General features: G+C 37.4%; 1 protein-coding gene across 2 annotated transcripts in view; it reads left to right on the top strand.

Moving 5' to 3' along the window:
* NBAS (NBAS subunit of NRZ tethering complex) overlaps positions 1-1,566 on the top strand; it is a 178,875-nt gene extending 177,309 nt beyond the window's left edge. For both annotated transcript variants that reach the window (XM_035320545.1, XM_035320544.1), the window contains one exon: positions 797-1,566. In XM_035320545.1, the coding sequence (XP_035176436.1) occupies positions 797-1,072 (276 nt within the window). In that variant the 3' untranslated portion in view covers positions 1,073-1,566. The remainder of the gene's footprint in view (positions 1-796) is intronic.
* Positions 1,567-13,081: the final 11,515 nt, after the last annotated feature.

Below are 13,081 nucleotides of genomic sequence, written 5' to 3'. Positions count from 1 at the left end.
CTTTGGTCCTTTTTGTGTTACATGTATTGTTTTATTGCACTTCTTGAAGTGATATGACACCTAAACTAATCAAAACACTGCATTTCAAGGAACCTAGAAAAGACTTATATAAGACTTCCAAAATGAACTGAAGTAGAATTTAATGTGTTCTGCAATGTTATTTGTAAAGCGATAGACCAGATTTTCAAGAGAATGTGTGCTCTCATGTATCAAATAGCCTCCTTTTTTTCGGAGGCATCTAGCGTGTCTCACAGAAATAGCAATTGTGTACACCAAATCTTCTTAAAAATAGATTGTATTCTGAAAACCTAGTCCTTGTTGTGAGTGCTGAAACTCTGGAAAATCTGTTTGAGTCTGGGAATGTTGTCAGTATGGAATGTAATATAGCATATTAATGAAAATGACCAAAATGTAATGTATTCAGTTGTGACCTTCCTCAGGGTGTCCTTTTTAATATGGAGGTAAGTGGTTTGGTCCATTCAGCACTGGGGACTGAGAACCTGTGAAAACTTGATAAACCTTTTCATGTAATCCTAGCTCCGTTATTAAACACTCCTATTCCTTAACTTCTTGCAGGTCAAGTATTTATACTAAAGCAATAGAGACTGCTAAAGATGCATCTTCGCATATTCTGAAATATAGCAAGTATGTATCACTGTTATTAATCCATTCAAAGTACTTTGTCATCTTGCTTTCAAGGTCTCACTGTGCAGATAGAGCAGTCATGGCATGTTCTGGTTGATGGATGTATCGAGTAATTCATTTTTAATTACTATGGATTTTTCATTCTTTGTAGGTTGATGATTCCAATTGTGATGCTGAACTACTTTCCCTGCTCCTCAATGCCAAGTTAGTGGTAAAGTGCATATCCACTGCATTCTATCCTCACCTTATTGACCACTTGCTGGCTAACCAGGAAGAAGGAGGCTGGGATGTAGAGGAAATAGCAAAACAACTTAAAGAAGCAGGGTTCAGTGCAGAGGCAGGGTCTCTCTTGATGGCTCATCGAGGAACTCATCCTGCACTCAGGACTTTTACTACTGCTCTCCAGGCTATTCAGCATTGGATCTAAAAACACTGGATTTATAGATTTCTCAGTCTTCTGGAGATCATCTACAAAAGGGAGAAATTGTTGTTCCAGTGAAGTAACAAAGTTAGCTATCATTACCTACATTTTGCAGAAAATTCAAACAGCACACTAACAGTGGATTCCTATATACTTGTAATGTTTAATAATATATATATTTGAGTGGACAGTGTAATTCTGTTACATACTAGCGAAACATTGAATATGATTAAAGTTTTCATAAAGGAGAAGAAAGTTAAATGATTACACTGACATGTAAATGAAAAGTTAGTACTCTGACAGGTTATATACAATTTGTCTTAATTTCTGTAAGTAATTTACTTTTTGTCATAATGTAAAACTAATGTAAAAATACAAATAATATGGAATCACAATGAAAATTAATTTCTGAGAATTTCAAAACCTTAAAATTGAGTATTGTGCAATGTTGTTGCCACAGCTTTGGTTTGCAATAAGTAAAATACTTTGCATTTATTGTCTCTCATTTTCTCCTTCTTTTAGATAGCTAAATATTTTCTTTAGCTACTTTTTTCTGAAATTCCTTTTTTTTCTTAGTGATGGTTATTCATAGGGACAAGAAGAAATTATCTATGCTTGTGGACTGTTTTAGTCTTAGAGATATTTTTCTCTACAATTGGGAAGCCCCATCTCAAACTTTCAGCATTTATTTATACCTATTATGAATGTACTTTTCAAATATTTCCAAGACATGACAATTTCCAAATGCTTTTCTGTCTTAGTAAGTCAAAGGATTTCTGATTTGTTTTCTATGTTTTTTTTTTTTTTTTTTTTTTTTATTAAGGGCATTGTCTGTTTATTACATTGTCTGTACTATCAGAAGGTTTTGAAGTTCCATGTGTTAATAGAAATTTCTTGTTATAATGAATCTGTAAATCTTTTCCCTAATTTTGTGTCCAGATCTAATTTTGATGTAATAATGCACAGAAACTTTGAACACTGTAGGATCACAGTATAACACACGTTGGAAGTGATATCTAGGGGTTCGACCTCCTCACTGAAGGAGTGTTAGTTTAGTGTCAGAGCAGGTTGCTCAGGGCTTTATTCAATCAAGTCTGAAAACCTCTAAGGATGGAAGCTGTACAACTCTACCCCAGGCAGATTGTGTCCCCACGTTGAAAAGCTTTTTACATAATACTTTCTTGTTTAAACCTGTCTTGCTTCAGCACCTGCCAGTTGTCTCTCCTTCTCCCACCATGCATGTTGTGAAGAGCCTGGCTCCATTGGCTTGATAGCCTTCTTGTAGGTATTGGAATGCCACTGTGGGGTCCTCCATAGCCTGCTCCCTTAAGAACAAACAAAATCAAAAGAAGAAGTGGGAAAAAAAAAAAAAAAAAAAAAAAAAAAAAAAAAAAAAACACCTTAAAACCTTTTACTTCAGTGATTGCAGTTCATAGATTACTTAAATGGGTGTATCACACCAGCACTACAGACACTAGTGATGAATGTAGTTAATGCTTGTAGCAGTCCAAATTCAGTGTAGATGGACAGTGCCGGTATATTTTACTGTTTCCAAGACTAGCTCAAGTCCAAGCCTTCACAGGACATAGAGATACGTGCTGAGAGTTCAACCCAGCAGAGGGATCTCAGAACTAAAAGTTGAGCATTATGGCCAATGCCCAGCTGCCTGGCACTGCCTGGGTCTCAAGTAGGACTGAATAAATCTCCACTGCTGTCCAGGGCTGACGTTCAGCTAATGCCCTGGGTGTCTCCATACTCAGTGCTGTGGAAAGATTTAAATCCTGGCAAATAGGACTGTAGTAATCTGCAAAGGGAGCTCAGGGTCAGGTTGCCACCCTGCTAATAAATAATCTCTCTTGGGTTCCAGAACACTCTGCAGGAGTTTAAGCTAATCCTAATGGCAATAGAAGGAGCAGGTTGAGGTGTGGTTGCTCAGTGTTTCAGCAGTAACATCTGATTATGAACTTTCTGGTTTTTGGAGTAGCCAGGCCCTTCATTGTGCAATGTAGTAATGAGCTGACTATCCTGAGTAGTTCCTAAATCTCTTTTCCCAAAATGTCAGCTTGAATCATAAAGAAAGGAGAGGAGTGGGTTAAGAGCTTTAAGTAACTGTTTTGTAACAAATTTATATTACTGAGTTCTCTCCTAAGCTTCGGGATTTAGTAATGGATAATTATATATTTGTGGAACCACAACAAACACTTGTTAACATCATCTTTGACTTGGGATCTGTTTTGTTGCATCAGCTTGAGCAGACTGTGAAAATTGCTCAGATGTTTGCCTTGCCACCTTACTTTAGCATTCCTAACGAGATATTTAATAGTGCTTTAATACTTGAGATTGTTAACTTTTTTTGTACTTGCTGGTCACAGCTGTCCTTCAGTATTTTGAGGAAGATTATCTCATCCATGTACCTAATATATATATATATATTAAATTCAAATGTATATAATTCAGGTATATTGTTTTAACTTTGTTCTCTTACACTAACAGTCCCAAGAGCCTCAAAATAGCACAACAAAGAATTGCAGAGATAAGAAAGGAAAAACTTAGAAGATGAAGTGTAACTGGAAATCAGCAGATGCAGACAAACTGCAAGACATACCTCCAGCAAGAAAACCTTGAATTATTCCACAGAAGATATTTCTATATTTAATGATGTTTTCTTTTTTGTTCTGTTTTGTTTTCAGGTTAATCGGTAAGTTTGTAGCTGGCTTTTCTGACTATTCTCTTTCAGGATCATGAAAAGTTAGTGTTTAGTGTCACTTCAGAGCTGAGCTGTAGATAAAGCTCTAATGAGTGTTATTGATCTTCTGTCTGTGTTCTGTTTTGCTGGTGTTAAAAATCCATGATAAATGTTTTCCTTCTAGCCAGAGCTACTCCTGATTTATTCTGTATTCAAAACTTGCATCGGTAATGAACAGTTTTACTATATACATCCAAAACTGATTAGCCCATATTAGTATATCTTCCAAAATAAAATGGAAATTAAAAAATAGATTAAAGAAGAGGCACATAACAAGGATACGTGTATCCCAGTGCTAGCTTTTTATATCTTCTGGAAGATAGAGCAAATGTTTTATATTTGAGGCTCTGGGAGTCACCAAGATAGACTAGCCAATGCTGTTGTGTTTGGAGGATTTCTTTTTTTTCTTTTAGTTAAGGAAATCACTTTGGTATTATTAACAGTATTTAACACAAAGTAAAACCAACGCAACACAAAAGAACTGGACTGGCACTTGGGAGTCAGTTTTATTTTGTAATTTTTATTTATTTTTGTACAAATACAAACTCGGAGATGCTTATGTTGACAGAAGTATGAGAATAAAGAGTTCAGTTGTATCTCTAGGAGCAATGCTCTCTAGGGCAATTAATCCTTTTTTGCCTGAAAAGCATTGATGTTGTTTGCATCTTCAAAGAACTTTATGCTGCCTGGTAGGTGCACCAAAGCAGCAAAATATGTCACCTTTCTTGTGGGTAAATAGAACTAGATTCAAGAGATTCAAGAAGAAAGATCACAGTTCACAATTTCTTTCTCCACTGGAAGTCATAAGTGGAGCCAGTATGTCCTGCAACCAGCTACAGAGCGGTCACTTCTGTATTTATAAACAGCAGCACAATTCAGTGGCTGGGGTGGCCACGTTTGATTCATTTAGTTTCCTTGTATAGGAATCCCTTCTGTGATTTATTGTTTTTGGCATTTTGCACTGTGAAATGATGTTGAGAAGATGGCCATAGAATATGAATACCTTCATCACGGGTAAAACTCCTACACTTGAAAAACATGGTCATTTTTCAAGCTTGCTTTATTTATCTCTACTTTCCCTTCAAAATACAGCAGTCTGGGCAAGTACGCTGTGCAAGGTCAGGTTTCACATAAGGGCATGCAGTTAACTATTACAACAAAACAGGGCTCTAGGTGACACCTTGGGCCATTTCCTTCTGGGAACGAAGGCAGGTTTCTGCCCTGCCAGGTCTCCCAAAGAATGTGTGAATGTGTGATTTTGCAGAAGCACAGGATAATGGTTAACCACATAAGAAATGAAGATTTTGCCTGCTTTCACCTGTCAGTGGGTAGGACCTGAGCAAGAAAACTCTAGCTGGAGAACACATCAGGAGCAGGGCGACATCAATGGGGCCATGACAATTGAAGGAAGTGGAAATGGGAGCCAAGGCAAGCATTTTGCTAGGGTTACATTTCACTGCAAAACACAGAAAGTAACATCTACCAGCTTACTGGTTTATCATACTGACCAATGATAGATTCTGAAGGAAGGAATGAACACAAAACTAGAATTTTCATCTTTAGAAACAGATTTATTATTGCATCATTGCCCACCATGTGTGTCACAGTTGCTGCTTAAAAATTTGCAGGTTTCTACATTCTCACATTTTATAGAACGTACATAGTTTTAGTAAAGCCCTTAAGCTTGTCTCATTTCCATGGTGGTATGTATTTTTTCTTTTCCCAAAACTGTCTCATGATGTCTATACTCAACTTGTCATAAAACTCTCTGGTGGAAGAGCCACTTCCTTTTATACACTTTCATTTGTTTCAAACGATGCCTCTAATAAAAAATGTTTTTCAATCTGACTATTTTACTGTTACTGAACACCTGAGGTAGAGTTTGCATAGGATTGTTCATTATGGCCCTGAGCTCTCATTCTACAGTCATCTGAGATTACTTTATATGTTTTTACATATTATTTTAAGATTATTTTTTACTTGTATACATTAGCCTGCAGTTACAAACTGGGGACCGTTTACCACTGTATTACGCAACCAGCAGGTTTCATAAAGACTTTCAACAGGTTTTCACCCAGCTGTCATTCGTACTCAAAAACATGTCTTCATCAGCACGCTTTGACACCTTTACTATTAGCCCCCTTTTATAGGCACAAAATAGTAAACTTAATTCTCTTCAAATACAGGCAGTTTTTGAAAGCAGCTGGCTCATTTTGTTGAAGATGAGGCACATGTATAAAAGCAGGAGTGGAGGTGAATGTCCTACCAATGGCCAGAGGCAGGCTCTTTTAGCTTGGTTAAATGGCACCACTCTCCACAAGAGCTCATTTCCCTAAACTTTCATATGCCTGTCCTCAGTGGTTCTGTTGCCCTTGGTGGAGATAAAGTGCAGAGTTTCCTGTAAGCCTTTAGCAACATAGCTGCTGGGCCTCATCTTTTCTTAGAGATCAGTAGAGTTCTTTTTCTTACCTACAACTAGTATCTTCAGTAGGTAATTAAAACAGCAAAGAACTCATAGGAAAAATCCTTCTCTAAATCTCTCTGACTACTGTGACCTTCAGAAACATGAAAATCTTATTTACTTTGATTTCTTCTTATAGTGATAAATTTTATCACTCTTTTTTCTTCACTAGCTTTGTGATCAGCTAACAAAGAGAATGGCTTGGTCCTCATGCTAATGACTGTGCTATTTTTCCTTATTGACTGAACCTTCTTAGGATACAGTAAGCTGTGCAAACAGAAGATAAACTCTGAGGTATGTCCAACTCAGTCATAGCTAGGTCTGACAACCTGGTCAGCATTTCTAACTAAAGAGTCTGTGTGTACTTTCTGAAGCTGCCTGACAGTGGGTGGCAGAGACCCTAACAGCTTCCCTGTTGCACAGCCAATTCATCACCAAACACCGCTTCCTTTATCACATATCAATAGCAGATATGACTGATTATTATTATTATTTTTAAATGTACAATCAATTTATACGTGGTTGTTACTGAAATAGTCTTAGAAGCAGAAATATCTGTTTCAGTCATTGGTCAGCGTGCCTAGCTCCAGCAAAGCTGGGTATTGAGCAGATTGGTTCTTCTGAAGACACAAAATGCTGAAATGTTCCTTGGCAGTAGTTGGTGCAAGCCAGACTCTTTTCTCAAAACAGAGGTAATAAAAATAAATAAATAAATAAATACTCCTGGTGCACTATTTATAAGGAAAAAGAAGTAAATGATTAGTGGCAATATCTGAGGAAATAAGATTTGGCAGTGAAAGTCAGTACATATAAACCTTAGTATAAAAAATGTGATTACATTAAAACTGCATTGTCCACTTCCCTTATATTCCTCTCCCTCTGAAATCAGCATCTTCTGCCAGGCTGTGCTGATACCATGGCACTGGATGTTTTCCTGGCCTACCCTCACTTACGAGGCACAGGAGCAGTGCAACCAGCCTCACACGAGCTCTGATTTATAGCCCAACATCATTTGCAACCCAGATACAGAAAGCTGCTTGGCAGTCTCTTTCTGCAAGAGTCTTTATCTGCATAATGTGCATGTAAAATATTTATTCTAATGAGCAAAGCAGATGTATGCTGTTTAAAAATAAAAAGTAATGCTTGAAAACAAATAAGCAGAAGGAGTTTAGTCTAAATGGGAGAACAATACAGAACGCAAACTGCGCATGAAACCGGGGGGTGATTTTAATTAATCTGGTAATACCATCTGCGCTGGCTCTGGCAGCAGAGGAAACAAGGCACAACAGTATCTGAATGCAGCTTTCAACAGTATGTGTGTGATATATAGGCAGTATCCCGTGTAATTGTCAAAACGGACTGGGACTGCAGTTTAAGTCACAATTCTGCAAGCGATGATGTGACTGGTTCCATTCATTTAATTGCTTAATGAATGTTTCTCACAGTGCTGTTTTAAATGTTATTCCTAATAAAGACGTTCTAGGGAAAAGTGAAGCAAAACCTAACCTCGGCTAATTTGGACTTTGGAGCTATAATTGCCGCAGCTGTTCCTTAGCAAAACCATCCCTCTTTAAGATGCATTTTGTCAGTCTTTGGCAATTTCTTAAAGTGCTGGTCATAAATGCCAAAAAAATACCAAGTGATTGTGAGAGATGACTTCATGCATGAAGTAAGGTCCAGTTTGAGATGGTTCAAGATTCGAGATGGTTGAAGATTTAAGCATTGGGTTATTAGCTTCATATCCAGGTGTAACCTGCATTTATTCAATGACTTGGTAGATCTCCAGAGGAAGGAAACTCCCAGGTAAATATTTAAATTGTTTGTTTAGATCTCTCTTGTTCATAATGATGGAAGAGCAATGGGCATGACCACAACAAATAGATCATGCTTTAGCTGTGGGATTTTCTAAATACTATATTTAACACACACAATTCAGGAGTTTAAAGAGTTTGTTCTAGAGAGGAATGAGAGTAGTATCCTGCTAATAGAGAAGAGCAACTCAGGTATGAATGAAAAGGGGCTGTAAGTCACCAACTGTTTGTAATTACAGCTCTATAAATAAGCTGTTGGTTCCTTCAGATCATTTGACATGTAGAGGGCAGTACTTATTATGGTGGTAGTCTTTGGACTACCTAGTAAAGACTCAGACCGGGAAGCACTGTACCTCTGTGACTCTGCAATATAATTTTAGCACTATGGGTTAAAGACAGTGTGCTTAGAGAAAGTAAGAAATGAGCACATCACAGTAACATATGCATCATATTTGCATGGATTCTGCCCAACATTTCCCTGTCCTTACCAACATGTACCATACCAAGCTGAAGATGTCCTTTAAATTTTGTCAAATTGTGTTTCTTTCTTTCACCACTTTTAGCTACTGAATATTTGCTCAAACAAAATATTGGTTTTAAGTGCCAATTAGCAGGGGAAAATACTACAGGCTAGGGAGGACAGACCACATCTGATTAAATGTCAGTTCTCTCCTTATGTCCTGGATCTGAGCAATCTGACTCTTTCATCCAAAGGAAATGGAGGCTTTAAGGTTAGCTTTAAGCATATATCTATAAATGGGTATTTAGCTTTGGCTTTCTCAATGTCTTTTTGGAGGGGGTGTGGAAAACAGGGTATTTCCTAAGATTTTTGTAAATGTCAATCAATGTTTTATTTGGCACTGATTTTTACCTTTGGTATTTCACTCTGGCCTCCTGATCTGGACAGAAGAGTAGGGAAAAAAAAAAAAAAAAAAAAAAAAAAAAAAAAAAAAGAGAGAGAGACTTATCTCTGAATCATGGGAGTAGTTTTCAGAGGTCCATTAAAGCCATCAGAGTCCTCTCTGAAGCCAGAAAGAGTAGTTCCATTTTAATTTTTTTCTTCTTCTTAACATTCTATAATCATATTTATGCATAAAATTGGTAGCATTGAATAAAAGAAGGGTAAAGAAAAAATAACTTTTGCATTTACCACTTTTCTAACTGCAAGAACTTTTAACTACAACATGTTTACATCTAATTCAATGAAAGGCTAATAAAATACGATTTAGTTGCCCACACAAGGCCTCTAAAAATAGTTTTTGTTTGTGATAACTTCGTACTGCAAGATCCTGCTTTAAATGTGATGAGCATTATTCACTTAGATTTTTTTTTTTTCTCCATACACTTAAGTAAAAATGTCAGAGATATAAGGAAAGAGATTATAGGTTTTGCTTGTGCCAATGTTTCAGTTCTGTCTTTACTGTAGTGTAATGCCTCTGAAGACTGAAGGGCTCTTTTATACCCAGAGCTGCAGCTCAACCTGTTAAATTTCAGACCTGAAATACAGGGATCACTTTCCAAAGTGTTTCCTTGTTCATTCAGGTGCTCACTGATCTGAGTGTATCCAACACCTTTTGGAAAAGGCTCAAGGTCTTGAAGATTATTAACAGTGGAATGAAACAGAGAGCAGAATCAACTCTCAGTGTTAAACTCTCTTCTGTTGCTATGACCTAAAACACTGACAATGCTCTGCATCCTTCTTGTCACTTTTTCATGCCATTTTATGGCCTATGATTTTTAGCAAAGGTTTAAATACTGCTCTATACAGTTGGGAGAGGTCTTTGACAGCATGGAGTAAGTATTCTTCCTGGCTTGCAATACCACTCTGATCTATTGTCCTATAGTTGATAGAGAAAGCCAATTGCTACCAACATCTAATTTATTTGAGAAGGCCTCCTTTCATTACTATGTATGTTAGTTATTGCAGCTACTAGTTTCAGCTTCTGGTTTTAATCACAATTTGATAATTAAGGATTAATTCTGCAGGAGAATAAAAATCAGTAGACTGGATTTTGTAATCCTGAACACCTCTCTAGCTCCACCAAATTTCAAATCTACAAAGGCTTAACCAGAGGAACATGCCTTGATAAAGCAGCACCATAACTGCAGGGAAAAGAGTAGTATAATTCCTGGCATCCTTAGGATAAGTCTGAATAACACATCCTCTGGTGCTTACAGAGCTGCCACTGAAGATTACTGAGAAGAGTTGCCCAACCTTGCATGGGAGGTGGTGGTGGGCAGCCAACATCTCAAAGCTCTACTTTACTGTTAAGATTGGTTTAACCTGAGAGCTCTCCCTTCTACCAGAGATTAACATTGTTGTGGAAAATAACATTTTGGGGGTGTTTGATGCCAAGAGTTTCAGCTTTCAGTTCTCGGAGCTGTCAGCTTTTCTAGGTCTTAAAAACTGCAAATCAGTTTGCATTGCTCAATACATTTGTAACTTTGAGATGTTGACCTTATGGGATGAAATTTCACTTACCTGTTGTTTGCAGTTAGTGGATTGTGTGGTGAACTTTAAAAAACAAACTGTGGGGCAAATGAAGGAAGACATTATGGTTGCTCATTCTCTTTCAGTCTAATTTTTCCTTACTGGGTTGAAGAATGTTAATACTTGTTACCACTCCTCTGTCCACAGAGGTGAACATTCACAATTTCTGGCATTTCAGATTGCTTAATTTTTGGTAGTAAACTAGAGTCACTGTCTCAAAACTGTAACTGTAAATTTATTGATGTATTTTTACTAGTCACTTTTTGAAATGTCATCTGAGAGAGGACTTAATCCTACACTCCAGTGAAGGGGATATGTAGCTTTAACAAATGTAGCAGAACTAACCAAGATATGAATCATATTCTTTTTCTCCAAGGACTCTGGAAGATGCAATATCTTTTTTTTTTTTAAAGACTATATTTAGGCATGCATCTTCCTATTTGTGGAGTTTATAAGTACAAATAAGGTGGCTGTCCAGAGATGTTCAGGGACTTTGATGCTGGGCCAACCTGCTGCTCTGTTTTAGAGCAGCCACTAGGAAATGTGCCTTCAGCCAGGTTGTAGCTGCTCCCTTCAGAGATGTGCTAGAAGAGAACAGCCCCTTTGGCTGGTCTTTCTACCACTTTTAAATAATTTATTTCATAAAGCATAGAGAAGATGGACTGGAGAGAATTAAGTTTTTTTTGTGTGTGTGTAAAAATTGCCTTTAATTTCAGAGTAGTTGTGTGGTTACTTTGTTTTTTGGCTGCCTACCCTAGTTTTGCTTTGTCTTCTAACCATAGCATCCATGTAAACTGGCTGAGAGCTTCAAATATTTTGTGACTGAAAAAAAAAAAAAAAAAAAAAAAAAAAAAGAAATATAGTGCCCTTGTTAGAGCTATTCCAGCCATTTGTAATGAAAACTTAAATGGATGAATGTAGCTTGGCTTTCCTGTTTCAGATAACTTCCATGTATCAGACATGTCCAGATTTTTACTGATTTTGCTTATTTGGAATGTTTCAGTGACTATTTTTACACACGAGTTTTATTGTCCTCATTCCAGACTGCTTATGAAATCCTGTTACTTATTTAGGCTGCCAGATTTTGTTGTTGTTGTGTTTTGTTTTATTTTTTAATTAAAAAGTAAGGATCATCTGACTAAAGCTGTTTTTTTTTTTTTTTTTTTTTTTTTTTTTTTAAAAAAAAAAAAAAAAAAACACATCAGAATCTGGGATACATAAGTAGATATCCCTGTGAACAGCAGCAAAAAAATGCCATGTACAGATATTTAGAATAAAATTACTGAAAAAGAGCTTCAAACCCCTCTGCCATGAATTCATGGCTTGTATTCTAAAGGGTACTTGTGAATACTTTTTGAATAAGCTTGAGGGAATGCTGTGAAATAATCTGCCAATAATTAGATGATGTTGTTACATTGGTTCATTAGGTCTGTGTTTTGATTTGGCAGTGATTTCTTTCTGGCCCGGAACTAACTCTTACAATTATTTTCCTTGACCTGTTTGAAGTGATGGGACCTGCCCAGACATGTTTACATAGGTTGTCAATGTTTAAAAAGATGAAGTAAAGCTCATTCCGTTAAAAGGGTGGGCGTAGTGTTCACTGTTCCTGTGGGTAGGTAGAAGTTAACAAAATGTCATCCTGACTTGTACTTTCTCACAAAGATCTGATGATTTTTTCAAGTTTCTCTTTCACAGGTCTGAATGGTCCAATGCAAAGAGTATGGTCTCAGCAAGGCCTTCTCCATTTGGACCACCTGAGAATCCACAACTGAGACCCATCCCAGGCTTGGGTATGCTGGTGGTCAAGAGCATGGTTAGGAGAGACACAAAGCCTGGAGCTTGGTAACAGTGAGGCTCCAGGGAACTTTTGAAGGAACATGTTGACAGCTGTGAGATTTCTCCACTGAGATTTTTCAGGTGGGCCAACAGATTCTTTGGACAGAGAATCAGTCCATGCCTATGTAAGGGTTAAGGTTTGGGTTCAGGTGGGGAGAGAGAAAAACCTAGGTCTGCAGCTAGTGTGTGACTGGAGGGGTCTTCCAAAGGAAAGGGTGGGCTCCAAAACTTCTCCTCTTACAATTTTTTGACCTTGGACCTTCCTCTGGATTCCTGGATGAAGGATATCAGCCCATGCTTAGGTATAGGATTTTTTGTAGGGCCACTGTTGTGGTTTATTGGTTAAAGTCAGTTCCTGCTTAGCTCTGCAGTATCATGATTAGTCAGCCTCTTACCTGGTTGTTTTTTTTTTAAAAAGTAGGTAGAAAGCATATCCACCTTCAGCTTGGGCCCCATCTTTGACTACCCCATGCCAATTTTCTTCACCATGACACATGTACCTACTTTTCAAGGCCTCTTATCTCACACCAGGCCTGTACACAACCTTCACGCCAGGCCTCCACACAACCTCCTTATCTTGGTCATAAATGTATCACTTCACACAGAACAACCACTTGTTTCTACCATCTATTTAAAACTATGGTTATACAGTATAGAGATAAGCAAAGCA

Source organism: Oxyura jamaicensis, chromosome 3 (assembly GCF_011077185.1).
Source record: "Oxyura jamaicensis isolate SHBP4307 breed ruddy duck chromosome 3, BPBGC_Ojam_1.0, whole genome shotgun sequence".
NCBI classification, from domain to species: domain Eukaryota; kingdom Metazoa; phylum Chordata; class Aves; order Anseriformes; family Anatidae; genus Oxyura; species Oxyura jamaicensis.
Note: the sequence above shows the minus strand (reverse complement) of the source record. Positions and strands in the feature narration are given on the sequence as shown.